Source organism: Eschrichtius robustus, chromosome 2 (genome assembly GCF_028021215.1).
Source record: "Eschrichtius robustus isolate mEscRob2 chromosome 2, mEscRob2.pri, whole genome shotgun sequence".
In the NCBI taxonomy this organism is placed as follows: domain Eukaryota; kingdom Metazoa; phylum Chordata; class Mammalia; order Artiodactyla; family Eschrichtiidae; genus Eschrichtius; species Eschrichtius robustus.
This window is the reverse complement of record NC_090825.1, coordinates 14,029,860-14,045,001: the sequence shown is the minus strand read 5'-3', so window position 1 is coordinate 14,045,001 and position 15,142 is coordinate 14,029,860. Positions and strand designations below refer to the sequence as shown.

At 42.5% G+C, this 15,142-nt stretch overlaps 1 protein-coding gene across 2 annotated transcripts in view; it reads left to right on the top strand.

Moving 5' to 3' along the window:
* Positions 1–15,142, top strand: part of RETREG1 (reticulophagy regulator 1) — a 125,734-nt gene that overhangs the window by 87,326 nt on the left and 23,266 nt on the right. The window contains exon 1 of one of the 2 annotated variants that reach the window (XM_068535171.1): positions 1,985–2,150. The exons of the other annotated variant lie outside the window; for it this stretch is intronic. Within the exon in view, the coding sequence (XP_068391272.1) occupies positions 2,116–2,150 (35 nt within the window). The 5' untranslated portion in view covers positions 1,985–2,115. Of the gene's footprint in view, positions 1–1,984; positions 2,151–15,142 lie in introns of those variants that run through there. 2 annotated transcript variants of the gene reach the window in all.

Here is a 15,142-nt window from a genome sequence, read left to right as displayed (position 1 = left end):
GATAATATTTGTTTAGAATCTTCAATTTTTTAATGCTCCAGAAATCACTTTAACACATATAAATGTAAAGTATACATTGAATATAGAGATATTGCTAGGATTAGCTATTACTAATCCTGTGACAATGGAACACACACTTTAAAAAGAAAAGTGAGAGGGTAAGCTGGGACAAAGTAAGAGAGTGGCATGGACATATATACACTACCAAATGTAAGATCGATAGCTAGCGGGTAGCAGCTGCATAGCACAGGGAGATCAGCTCGGTGCTTTGTGACCACCTAGAGGGGTGGGATAGGGAGGGAGACGCAAGAGGGAAGAGAGATGGGATATATGTATATGTATAGCTGATTCACTTTGTTATAATGCAGAAACTAACACACCATTGTAAAACAATTATACTCCAATAAAGATGTTTAAAAAAAAAGTGTATTCTTTTTTTAATGTTTTTATTTATTTATTTTATTTTTAATTAATTTTTATTGGAGTACAGTTGTTTTGGAATGTTGTGTTAGTTTCAGGTGTACAGCAAAGTGAATCAGTTATACATATACATCTATCCACTCTTTTTTAGATTCTTTTCCCATGTAGGTCTTTACAGAGTATTCAGTTGAGTTCCCTGTGCTATACAGTAGTTCTTATTAGTTATCTATTTTATATGTAGTAGTGTGTATATGTCAATCCCAATCTCCCCCCCCTCCTTTCTCCTTTGGTAACCATAAGTTTGTTTTCTACATCTGTGACTCTATTTCTATTTTGTAAATAAGTTCATTTGTACCATTTTTTAAGATTCTACATGTAAGCAATATCATATGACGTTTGTCTTTCTCTGTCTGACATACTTCGCTCAGCATGACAATCTCTAGGTCCGTCCAAGTAGCTGCAAATGGCATTATTTTGTTCTTTTTTTATGGCTCAGTAATATTCCATTGTATATATGTACCACATCTTCTTTATCCATTCATCTGTTGATGGACATTTAAGTTGCTTCCATGTCCTGCCTATTGTAAATAGTACTGCAATGAACATTGGGGTGCATGTATCTAAGAAAAGTATTTTGTTTCTTAATAATTAGACCTTGCTTACAGCCTTACTTAACTTTCCCAATCAGGAAAAAAAAATGATTTCAAGTTTTTCTGCGAAGTTTTCAGGTTATATTCCTAAAGGGATCTCAGTAATGTTTCATCCAGCTTTTTTGAAAGCAAGAAGTGAAGTGATTTCTGTCCTGCTATTACAAGTTGCAGGGAATGAGGGTACCTGGTGATTGATGACTCGTACGTAATGATGCGCCAAGCTATCAGAACATCTCAGGCCCACAGCTCGGCCACATTCCAATGTCAGGCTGGTCCCTGATGACAGAGGGAAGTCCCTCCGAAGAAACCGTGTTGCCCAAAGGAACACATGGACTCATATTTGTGTGCTTACTTCAGAGTTGAGAAATCTAGATGACCCAAAGGAAGATTTTCTTGCAAAATAATATCCCTCCAAACACCATTGTTTACTGGCATTTTCCCCCTTTTTTTTGTGAGTAAGGGATCTTTTTGCTGAGCGGCTAAGCATTTCCAGAACAAACAAGCCTCTCAGCTCTCGCGGTCCTGCCCACTTTGCTCTCCACCCTCCAGCCCCTCCTGTGAGGTGGAGATCTGATAGCCCAGGCTGAAGTTTCCAGCTCGCCGCCCTTTGGGGGTGCCTTGTCATGCCAGGAAAAAGCAGGAAATAGAAAGGGTAGGCTGGCTTAGGTGAAGTCATCCTGGTAAAGGTTAATAGCTGGATGGTGACACCTCCTCACAGGACTGGAGCGAAAAAGCTGGGCAGCTGGGCAGCGCTTGCTCCCAGCTGCCTGTCACGGTCCTGGGAGCAAGAGGTGACCTATTTATTTTTAGAAGGGGACAGTCATAATAGCCCGGCTCCTAGCTTCATTCAAGGCAGGCGGGGGCTTTGGGAGTTTGTAAACACCTACTTTCTGAGTAGGGGAGGAGAGCTTTACTCCAAAAAGAGAAGAACTTGACTACTGGGGTTTTTCCCTCCGGATAGTCATCGTTAGCGTGGAGAAGAAACTGTCGTAGCACAGAAGTGCTGCAGCCTTCTCCACTTCGTTATTGTTTTCAAAGGGCAGAAATGCCTGAAGGTGAGGACTTTGGATCAGGCAAAAGGTAATTATGATATACATTTACTTTTTCTTGAGTCTATTTCATTTGCTGGTTATCTTTCTAAAAAATACTGTGACTAATTTAGAAGGTAGTTGAAATTAGAATTTAAAAAGGAGTGCAATCCCTTAATTCCAGGAAATAGAATTTTCTTTAGCGTGAAGAGAGAGACATAAAATTAACTGAATATACCCGTAGAAACATATGCCATTAAGTGTTTTTCTTGAGTGAGGAAGTGAGGGCCCGAAATTATCAAGAAGTGCTTCTTCCTACACCCTGTAAAGTCTACTTGAGTTTTTTGATGTTTGATTTTTAACTTCAGATGGTAGTTGTTAGAAATCTAAGCTCGTAAACATTTTGTAAATTGCTTGCATTTTAAAGACTTGAACATTTCTAAAGGTTAATAGTTAGACCAGTATACCCGTTCTGGTATTACAATACTTTTTTTTACCATAGATCTTATCTTTGAAAATATGATCATTGGGCCCCCATATGCAGTACATTAACTGTATTAATGTTTTATTAATATCTGGCTCTAAGAAAGGGGGATAGAGACAGGAAAGGAAGCAGGCAGTTATTTCTATTAATATGAGCACAACTTGTGTCCGTATTGGAAGTTTCCATTTCTAGCCCCATTGCTGTGTTAACAAAATTTATATAAATTGGTGTCACTTGAATTCTAATTAGGGTCATTGAAATTCAGATATGAAGATGTAGAAAGAAAGTTGTTTAAAAAAAGGACAAGATGTTATTGCCAATTTTATTGTCAAAGAAAGTGGAAACTGGTAACTCTCTAGGAACAGGAATACCACAATTTTTTTTGTCCTTGTATAAGCATTCCTTTTCAGCCATGGTTGTATGGTGTGTTTGTGTGTGTGTGTGTGTGTGTGTGTGTGTGTGTGTGTGTTGACTATAATCAGTTCTAATCATGTCCTTAAAAGCTACTTTTCTCTTTAGTTTTCTAGTTTTCATTTTCTTCCAAATTCCTTCCCCATCCATCAAAGGGGACGTTAAGTTCACATTTAATTGAATAATGAAAGAACTTTCTATATAAAATGAGACATTAAATCAAGTGCTTGAAGATGACATTCACACAAGTGCCTAGATTTAGGACATGGACTAATTAAATAGTTGAGGAAACACTTTCAGAGAATTTTAGATGTCAGTCTTGGTTTGAGATGATGGGTGATCTACCAGTATTGTACGTATCCCCCTTATGACATTTGAACATTTCTGAAAGCTAGAGACTGAAGGGAGAGACTTGGCAGAAATGTAATAAGGGTTGCCTTAATGAAATGGAACATTCCCACAATTAAATTAAATCATAATTAATTGTGGATAATTATAAATATTTTGAACAAGTAGTTTATGATGTAAACTAAACAAACAAGTTTTTTTCTAAGAATGTTTTACCGGTTACAAGATAAACAGACAAGAAGGAGAATAAATAAATAAATAAATAAATAAATAAATACACACACACACACACACACACACACACACACACACACACACACAATATACACATATCTAATAATAATTATTATTACCAAAGACTAATAACTTGCTGAAAGTGGGAAACGCCCTCCCACTCCTTTGAAGTAGGCTACCCCTGCCTCACCTTTTTTGTTCTAATGAGATAACTCCCAGCTCTCAACAGTTGGTAGTTTTCTATGGAATATACTTTGCTCCATACATTTGTTTGTTTTTTTCAATATCTGTGCAGAAAGTTAGAAAGGGAACCCTAGACAGGGGGAACATTTAGAGCCAGGCTAAAAGTAAAATATTACATTTGAGAGGGAATCTTACTCTTGCTAAATTTGAGATGATTACATGCCATTGGACACATCCTTTGGGGCCACATCTAAAAGAGAAATAACTATTATTATCAGTCTCGAATCTGCTGGCCAAACGTGTTTTTCAAGCTTGATTGCAGCCGGTTCTGGGTGAGTCCCACGTTCAGGCTTCTTCCTGTTACTTTAGTCCCATTTTGGAATTTGCTGAATCAAATTGCTCTGTAACGGGCAGTGAGCGAAATCTGAACTTAATCAGTGGAAAGCAAATGACGGGAGGCTTCGATAGGGTATCCGGGTGCGTGCTTAGGGTACCTCACGGGCTGGCTGCTTCGTGTGCTGTGGTCCAGTGGCCCCGACGCACCATTTCACATTCACCAAGTGGACGAACGTGAAGACAGCTGCCTGGGGGGCGGGGGGAGGCGGAGGAGAGACCCTCCTCCTTGCTGTTTATCTCGTTGCCAGTAATAAACGCTCTTGGTAAGAACCTCCAAAGACTCCGCGCCAGTGTCATGGTCAGGAGGTGAGGGGAGAGGGTGTGAGAGAATGCCATTCTGACGCCGGGTAAGGAAGGCAGAAAGCCAAGCAGGAAGCATCGGGTGCCAAAGAAGAAGGAAGAAAGTAGGGGCCGCAACCGGGGAGGCAGACAGGATCAAGAAATACGAGGAGAATCATCCCCTGGCCAGGGGCCTGGCTCCCTCGGTTTCTCATCCCGCCTCCCACCTCATTTTGCACCCCACCTTGGATGCAGCAGGTGGGCCCTGGGATGTCTTCAGTAGCCCGATTTGCGGTGGCGGGGGGATGGGGACAGGTGAAACATCGTCCGGTCCAGCTGCCTTGAAGCGGGTGGGTCCCAGGCTACCCGGACTTAGGAGACTATTACCCAAGGACAACGTGCAGTTTTAGCACTTAAGAAGCAAAATGTTGGCTGCTAATGCAGGGCTCTCTGAAGCTTGTTATTTGATGTCTCATACAACATAGTAAAGATGCAAAAGCTTGAAAAAGGCCACTGAGCCTTTAAAACTAACTCTGTAACAGCAGTCTCGGCTGCTCTGCCCTGCCCTGGAGTGGAGAGGTTGCCCTATATTTGGGCTCTGGATATACGAAGGGCGTTTGTATTTAAGAAAACCAAAGCTCTTTAAAAGCACACTGGCCTCTGTAGTATTTGGAAATGGCATTAGCAATCGCACTGAATTATATTCTTGGAAGGTTGAAAAGAAATTGATTTAAATGTATTCTTTAATCCAGATGTTTTAATGATTCAGGTTGGCCTGATTATAGGCTTAATTTCACCTTGTGGATGAAGCCTATGCTTTGATAGTACTATTTCTTTCATATATAAAGTGAGGCTAAGAAAAGCCTCACAGAGACGTCTGACCAGCACGCCCCAGCTCAGGCTTTGTGCGTCTGGACGTTCGGTCGAGATGGGTTCCCACAAACAAGCGTATTTCAGCTTTCATAGGCCTGCACAAGTCCTGCTGCCGTTGGTTTTGAAATAGGTACAGAGAGGTGAAGTGAATAAATAAGCCTGTGCAGACAGACACGTGTATCGTTACATGGTGGCGACGCACGAGGTGGGCTCGACACCCAGCAAGGTCAGTGTGGTCAGCACACAAGGAGAAGGGAGAAGCTGGCTGGAGGTGAGTGGGGGCGGTGTATGGGGACCCCTCATTGGGCCTTGTAGGCAGTGGTGTGTTGGTAAATGTCTAGCAACCAGCTCTCTGCTCTTTGGCATTCGTTGATTTCTGTGGTGTAACTACATCACTGTGGTCAATTTCAGGCCACCCACGTGAGGTCAGTGAAAGCGGGGCTCAGAAGATATGGGAAAAACTGGTTCTTGCAAAGCCACAGGGGTCAGCCCCAGAACCCAAGTGATGCGGACTGCTGCAAGAGCTTGTGTTTAATTCGAAGTGTGCTCCAGCTTCTTCGTTTATATATCCCTAAGGCATGCTAGACATTCGGGAAAGGTTTGTCGAAGGAATGAATGATTTATTTTTCTTCCACCCTCTAACATGGTCGTGGAAAAATCTGTCTCAGGCATAGACAATGTTTACCACTTTTGAAATCCTACTTTGACCCAGATGGGCTAATATTTGAAATTGATTAAGAGCATGGAGAATAACGCAATCTATCCTTGTTGCAAGAGAGTGTGTTTAGTGTGAGATATCTTAATCACCAGTTAACAAGCAACGTGCTTCCCAAACCCTTGTGGTTCCCCAGCTAGCTTCTGGTAATCAAGCCCTGTTAAAGCTCATTTCTATTTTATCAACACAGGGTGACTAATTCTTTGCCATCCCTAAAATGTGAGGAAGGTGTCTTTGCTTTCCAAAGCCAAAGGAGGGCTGCAGCTGCTGTGTGGTGGGCCACGGAGAGGTCTGTCCCAGGGCTGCCAAGAGAGACTGTCCCTGACAGAAGGACAGCCCCACTCATGCAGGCTGCCCTGCTCCCAGCCTTTGGTCTCTTCATGGGCAAATCCATGTCTGGATCCACTTGGTGTCTCCTCACTATGGAAATCTGAGTCCCACAGAAGGTATGTGAGGGCACAGGCTTGCTTACCTGAGGGTCAAATCTCATACACAATGGTGTTTTCCCACTAAAAGGTGTTATGACTGTCCATTGGGGGAAACAAAAATAGTGTAGAGAAAAATGAATATAAAGAAGAAAGGATCAAAATAAATAAAATAAAATTCAAGGGAAAAAAAAGAAGAAGAAGACAGGATCAATTGTAATCTTACTACCCTGAAAAAAGGATTATTATGTCTCGTCTTCTCGTACTTCTTTGGACAAATTTTCTTGGCAATGTTACAATAATTATATATGATACATACAATTCTGTATGCTGCTTTTTCATCTCATAAGCATTTCCCAATGGCATTAAACATTTGGGGAGCATTTTTATTTTATTTTATTTTGTTTTATTTTATTTTATTTTACTTTACTTTTTTATTTTATTTTATTTTATTTTATTCTGGCCACGCCCTGTGGCATGTGGGATCTTAGTTTCCCAGCCAGGGATCAAACTCACACCCCCTGCATTGGAAGCATGGAGTCCTAACCACTGGACCACCAGGGAAGTCCCCTGGGGAGCATTTTTAATGCCTACAAAATATGCTATCCTTTGGATTTTTCCACCTATATTAATATTACTCTATGATTCCAGATTGTTTTGCCACTTTAATTTTTCTCATTAGGGGAATCATTGTATCAAAGGGTATGAAGTATGAGCTGGCAGTTTCCTAAGGCCTGGGTCCAGAAACTGGCCAAGCATCATTTCTACCATGCCCTGTTGGTCAAGCAGCGAAAGAATACAGATTTGAGGGGAGAGGACATGAACGCCTTTTTTCCTGAAGAACGTCAATGAATTTTGGGGCTTTATTTTAAAACTACTAGAGAGGAGGGCTTCCCTGGTGGCACAGTGGTTGAGAATCCACCTGCCAATGCAGGGGACACAGGTTTGAGCCCTGGTCCGGGAAGATCCCACATGCCGCAGAGCAACTAAGCCCTGTGCCACAACTACTGAGCCTATGCTCTAGAGCCTGCAAGCCACAACTACTGAAGCCCATGCACCACAACTACTGAAGCCCACGCACCACAACTACTGAAGCCCATGTGCCTAGAGCCCGTGCTCCGCAACAGGAGAAGCCACCGCAATGAGACGCCTGCATGCAGCAGTGAAGACCCAACGCAGACAACGATAAATTAATTAAAAAATAAATAAATAAAACTACTAGAGAGAGAAAAATATGTTTACTATTTGTTTTTATAAAATTTTATCACTTATCGTTTGGAAGGATATTGATGGTAAAACTTAGCATCTGGCTCCTTCTCCTGTTTTTAAAAAAACTTGCAGACCAGTGACATCTCTTCCTAACAGAGGAATGCCCCAGTGGTCTTGATGAATATACTTATTTATATAGAATAACTTCCTAGTTAGTTGAAGCTCACGTCTTTAGGCATAAACACCTAACTATTTTAACTATTCTGTAGAGTGACTGCAGACATGGTCTGTGGAATGTTGCAAAGCTGTTTCCAATCCTGGCTGCAAATCCCAACCTCACCATTGACTAGCTGGGTGGCCTCTCTGAATTTCATTTTGTTATCAATAAAATGGGGATAATAATACTTCCTTTATAGGTTTGTCCTATAGATTAAATATGGTAATCCACATTAAATATTTAGCTTAGTGAATGGCTCATAGTAAGTCCTCAAAAAATAGTTAATAATAATAATACTTACATAAGTTATATACTTCCTTAGCAGCACAGAATATATGATAATACGGAGGATATTCAGTATGTGCAATCCATCCACTCTCTAGATGGTGGGCTCAACCACGGGTGTGTACAGAGTTGGTGCATTCCGTTGGTTTGGTCTAGATGGTCTGTTTGGATAGGGCCACAAGGGTTGTGTGTTTGGTTCACATTGTTTTGATCCTTCCTGGAATTGATTTAACCCAAGTGAGCACGGGTGTCATGCCAGTGATGTGTGTTGAGTCAGAGTATTTACCCCTTCTCTGGGGAACAAGGATGTCTGCCCAATGCCTCCGACAGTGAGCTGAGTACCCACAGGAGGGAGTTCATGGCACATGTTGTCTCTTGTCTAATTGGTTTGTTTTAATCTTATGGGCACCGTGAATCTTCTAAATGATCATATTTCTATCTCTGATTTAGCCATTTGGAGGTAAAATTACAGCTCCCTTCTAGATAGTAAATGGGACCCTCTGGATGCACTTCTGTATGCTCTTCTTCCCCTGGGCTTTCCTATTTTCTCTCCCATCAGGCCTTTTAGCCTCGTTCCTTGGTAGGGCCACCACCCCCGTGGTGGCAGGGGATGTGTACAAGGCATCCAGCTGAGAGGGCCAGTGGGGGATTGACGTCCATCCCAGGCTCTACCCCCAAGCCCTGTGCCCTCGGGAGGGGCTGCATCTCCTGGACAAGGTGCGCCGTTTTGCACAAATACATCCTGTGGACTAATAGGCTCTGCTCCCCGAGGTGTTTATTTTATCCCCGTTATCTATGTACTTTGATAAGCGACGACCTCAAGCCCTTTCTGCCCCAGAGTGAGATAAAGTGATTACCAAGAGGATACCCACGGGGCCGCAGGCAAATCCAATGTATACATCTGTATGAAGAAACAGAAAATGAAGTGTCCCGCTCACCTAGTTTGAAACTTAAGACAAGGGAACAAAAAGCGATTCAATTCTAGAGAAGGTCAGTTATAGGTTGGAGTTAAGGTGAAAGAAATTCAACGCCTCCATTTTGTGTTTGAGAAAACAGCTTGCAGCTTGCAGTGTTTAAAGAAAGGTTGCTTTGAAAATCAGAAATTTTCTTCAGTAATCACACTTCTCTTTCAACTGAAGTCAAGGGATTTCAGTTGGTTTCTGGGGCTGGCTGGCCACGTGGCAGCTTAGTAAGAAAGTATAATAAGAACCAGCCCAAAGTCAGAGGAAAGATCTTCAGGCAGAAGTGAGTTAAAACCCTGTTTGTGTTTCTTCAGCCGTTCTTGTGAAACCGCCAGTGAACTCTGAATAGGAAGATAGACACGACCTCCTGGGGGTGGGGGTCCTGGCTTCTGGCTCTTTGGCCAGAGTAACCTCATCTCATCCAGTGTTTTGCGAGTGAGATGATCAGGCAGGACGTTTCTACCTGAACTTTTTCTGATTTCTCTCTCATCCTCTCCTGCATCCGTTCTCTCTCTTATATCTTTCCCCTGGTGCCTTCACACCAGGAACTGCTTTCTCACCCGTGGTACCCGCCACCTCTGGATCCCACATTGGCAAAGGCGAGGGGATAAACCTGGATGTAGCAACACATGGCAATGCATCCAGGTCACAAAGTGTCCTGATGCAGACTTTGGGAAACAGTGGGGTAGCGAGTGTCCTGGCTGTTCCTGGGAGACGCACACAAGCTCAGTGCTCAAGAGGACAGATGTGTTACCCTTGGGAGGAGACTCCCGTGAGCCTTCCAGGCCAGAACACACTGTCCCCCCGCCCCACCGCCAACAGCCTCATTTTTGCAGGATCAGCCTGCCCTGGGCGTGATTGTCACCCACTGGGACAGTGCCACCGAGGGCTATTAAAGGTGTTGCCCTGTGGCTTCAGCAGCATCTGGGGAGGGATCACCAGACGGCAGAGTCTTCCTCTTGGAGGGGGGCTGCAGTTGTGAGTGCCTGATAGGGAAAGAGGTGAGAGAGAGGTCGGACCCCCAGATGCCTCCTCTCCCCCGTAACTGTGATTTGCGACGGGTTGCTCTGTTTCCAGGGTGGAGACTGGTCCTCCAGAGCTGGGCAGACACCCACTTGTGGTAGTGCTTAAGACGTGTCAGATAGTAATTACCAGCGTGATGCAGCCTCTTAGCTAGCTGTAAACAGAAGGAGCAGCTGTGCACCAGTATTATTATCCTGTGACTCAGGAAGTGACATCTCCTGGTGGGGTTTTAGTTGAACTCTAAGCAAGTGTCTTATTTTTGAAAGGAAAACAAGCCCATCTATCAGGGGATCATCTTCACATTATGCCTATAGAAATTATACCTATAAACTTCATCTTCAGACAAGATGAGGGGATTACAAATGTGTTTCTATATTTTTGGAAATTACTAGTATCTACTACTGAGAGTATTCTATGCAGGGCTCACTAATTATGTGTCATATGTATGTTTAAACGTGGCTCTCTTCTCTAAGAAATTAACTCAGTGTTTCTGGAGTAGCTTGTAACGTAAGTGGTGGATAACCTTCCTTCCAAAGTAATTAAACTGAATGTGAATTCTAAATAGTCATAATTTCCGCATTTTGTAATACTTTAAGAACTTCCTTTTAGAAGCGTATTTGTTTGTTATGAAGGAAGACTTTGAGACGTAGATTTCGTAATAAAAGGAATACACACATCAATAGATTATAAACCTAGAATTAATCGACTTGCTTGCTGAAACAAGAAGAGATTTGCTCAGTAAACTAAGATACGACAAATGTTGGCAGCGACAATAAAGGAAGCAATTGATAATCCCTTTTTTGGGCACAGCAGAGGGGAAAATGGGAGATGGTTTGTTCCATAAGGTAACTGTTGAAGGTTTGATGGCAGATGACGTCTTTCTTTCATGCCAACTCCTATAAACTGGAAATGGTGCCTGGAGCTCTCATAGGGTTGTGAGGCCTCATCAGGAAGGTTCTGGAAAGAGTGTGATGGTCTGCCATACCTGGGGAGGGTGGTTATGTGGGTGAAGCCCACTGTACCAGGGTAAGAAGTCGGGGTGGGAGGTGGAAGGGGTGGGGTATAATCTTTGTTTATTTAGATAAACTTTGAAAGACCCTAAAAGTTTTCAGTGACATTGATGGCACCTTGACTTATCCCCCTCCATTAGATACCAATGTTCTGAAGCTTGAGACCTTAGCAACTCTACCCAGGAAAAATCTGAAAGTTAGATGCCTTTTGCTAAGACCTGGATAAACTTTTAGGGCAAGGACTATTTTAAGATCAGAGGAAACCTTTCTCATTCTAATACTTGACAAGTCAAATCTGGCATACAACAGCTTCACCAGCAACGTGACAGGAAATTGTGTGCTTATGTCTCATGTGTTACTGGCAAAAGGACTATTTTTCTAACCACAGGCTTGGGAGGCTGGTGGGTTGGAGCTGGAAAGACCTGGGTTCAAACCTGGGTTTTCTTGGTCGTGTCTGCTTTCTCATCTGAAAACGGGAGGATTTTATCCACCTTGTCTGATTGTTGTGAGGATTAGAGAGAATATTATAAAGCTCCGAATGTAGTTCCTGGCCCTTGGTACATGCACAATAAGTGAAAGGTGTCTTTAGACTAAAAGCTCTTTGAATGGTTCCCGGTTGGCTTGCTGGGCTAATCAGTGATCCCCGTCACCGCTGTATAACCATATGGCTGAAGCCCATGACACCCTGAACCCAGCAGGTCAGTGCAGCCCGGAGGCCAAGTCCACCCCACAGCCCGTTTTTATAAATCAAATTTTGTTGGCACACATCACGCTCTTCCATTGGCACGTGGTCTATGGCTGCCCTCACACTATAATGGCAGAGTTGACTACACGGACTGTATGGCCAGCAGAGAGCAAAATATTTGCCCTCCGGCCCTTTAGAGAACACGTTTGTCTCCCCGACTCTAGTGTAGAACCGCTTCCAGCATTTGAGTCGTGTGCTTAACTGAGTCAGAGCGTTCATTCTCAAATCTCTTAAGGCCCATTGTCATTGCTACTGTAATTGCATAATTTTAATGATAAATTGTGTAAACTGATGAAATAAGAGATCAAAAGGAGTATTGTTGTGGGAGCCTCTACTGGTTGTTCCCACATACTCGACTTCCTTTCCTTGGATAGTAGAATCTCAAGTTTCAGCCCGATGATGGCCACCAGCAATTGAATTACATTTCCTAGGTTCCCTTGCAGCCAGGTATGGCCGTGTGACTGCATTCCAGCCAGTGGGAGGTGGGTGAAAGCTTTGCATGCAACTTGCAGGCCATGACTTCAAAGGGAGAGGGAGTGCCCTCTGCTTCCTTTTTCCCCTCCCTGCTGGCTGCAGTGGTCCATGGGATGACTGTGTGATTTGAGAATATGGAGCTTTAAGACGGAAAGAGCCTGGGTCTTCAACATTATAGAGATCCTGTGTCAGCCCTGAACCACTATGCTCTGCTGTCCATGAGGGAGAAATGAAGTGCTCTCTCGTTTAAACCCATCACTTAGACCTTTGATACAACAGGCAAACTTATATCTTAATACATACAGTTGTTTATCCCTAAGAAAACTGTTGAATGTATTAGGAAGAATCAGTAAGGGCCAGTTGCTGATAAATAATGCTTTTTGAAAAAAGTGAACAAACAGCTAAAAAGGTTGGTGGGGGATAGGCATAAAAATTGAGAATGATCCTTCACGTGGGTTGTTTGATTCGTCATTAAATTCTTGCTCCTCTTTAAATAAATGAAACTAGAAATCATGAGTAATTCATGGGGATGTGTTTTATGCCAGAACGCCAATCTTTGTTGCAAGCCCTAACTCAACTGGAACTTTTATAACTCCCACAGCACGTATTCATAAATTAATATTTATTGGATTGAGTTGACTGCCCCAAGGGTGTACTGCTTGGTTTCTTAGTCTCCAGTCAGCATTCAAGTTCTACCCTGAGTCTAAGAATATTCATGCCAATTACTCATTAATATGGTTGAGAATTAATCCCCTACACCAGCCCAGATAAGGGAATAGGAAAGTTATCGAATATTGAAAAAGCAGCTTAAAAGTGACCACTGTTTGCAACGGATAAAGATAGACTGTGATAGCTCTTTTAAACCGCATGATGAAAATCTAAGAAAGGAAGTTTAATGACTCTCAGGTAATTAGGCCCTGACAGTTAGGAGCGCCCATTGTTTCTGGTAAATTTGCCTTTACCTTCTAACCCCCATCTCTTTGGTCTCCTGCTCCACATTTCCAGTGAAATCATAGGTCCCTGCTTTGACCAAACACAGAATTTCAGGGGTCCAACTGACTGAGCCTGCAGAGGGCAGGCCAGCTGGGCATCTGCTCTGGCCTTGCAGTCCCCAGGGCCTGGAAATCAGCAACCCATTGTAAAGGAAAGATGAAATTCCTTATATGGCTTTAAGTTTCTCCATTACAGGACCTCAGATATTGACATTTTACATCTTTAATACCCTCAGAGCCTCAGAAAATGGAAGCAGACTGGACCTTCTCAGCTTATGAGGAGGTCTGTTTGCTGGGAACCTCTTTCGGCCTGAGATCTGACACTTCGACATCAGTACTTGAAGGGTCACTGATAGCTACTGGCTGAGATTCTCTTTCCCATCAATACCACCAGGGATGTGTTAAGGGATATTGCCAGCTTTAAGTATTCCTCTCTCAAGTTAGTATCAATTTCTAAATCAACTCTTTATAGGAGAAGATAAATGTTTATTTCATAAAAGTAGAGGACGTACTTGGAGTTTTCCTAAATTCAGCCTTTTAGGTAAACGTGAGTGGATTATAAAATCCTTGAGCAGAAGGCATCATTGATTATCGAATCCAGCAGCACTCAACCCGGGGCCCATGGACCCTCTGAATTCCCGAGGTATTTTGAAGGAGGCCATTATCCAAAAACAGTTAATATCCGATCTGGTCCAGCTCCTTATTTTATAGACTTGAGAAACCCGAATTCCTCCTGTGGACTAGTCAGAACAGCCTCCCAGGGGCTTCTGTGGTTGCCGTGCCACTGATGTGTGGCATTCTTTAGCATATTTGTTAAAAGAACATTAATTTCATTTCCTCTTATGATTCCAAAGAGTCAGTTCAGAACAGAATTCACAGAGTTGGTTCATTCCTGGCCTCTCGGACTATATATTCCAAGGGAACTTAATTTTTAAGTGAACCTAATCATATTCTTAGCGTCTGGGGTGTCTAGTGGCTGTGGTATGTACGGGGATCACTCAAATCATGTTGGCACTGGATAGTTTTGTTAAAGATTACATAGATTAGAAGGTATGGGCTTTGTAAGAGAAACAAAGGCAGGTATCTGTCTTTAAAAACAATTACCTTTTCTAGAACCCAACATTTTGATGAGCCATTTTTTCCATTTCTTGAAAATGCATTGTGGTAGCATGAGCTAGGGAAAAAAAAAGCAAGAAGAATATACATAATAAATTAAGTTCTGATCAAAATACAATTCTAAACATAGAACATCTTTCAAGACAGTGATTAAAAGATATCTCTCTCTGTCTTTCAGTGCATGTTTAAAATAGTCATTGTGTTGTTTAATTATAGGTGCTTTTCTTTGACCATTTGGCTCCATTGGTTCCCTTTTGGCTGTGGTCAGTTCCCTGAAGACTCATTACCTTTGTGGCCCTCACCTAGGATGATGAACTCACAAGGAGCTCAGGATGAAATATTTAGCACCACTTAATTGATCAACTTAACTGGGTGGAGACAACCCTTGGCATGTCCAGGCCCAGTTAAATGCCATTTCACAGTAGTTTTGTCCTTGTGGTTCTGGATGGTTCTCACACGGGAAAAGTATTGGTTTGGCCAAAAGGTTCGTTCGGGTTTTTCCATACCATCTTATGGAAAAACCTGAACGAACTTTTGGCCAACCAAATAAATGATTAAGGTTGATCAAAGAGCTATTTCATCTTACTATATAGGCTCTTATCAAGTCTGTTTCATGTTAGTAAATTATAGTGTTGGGGAGGAAGAAATTTTCCTCTACCCTTC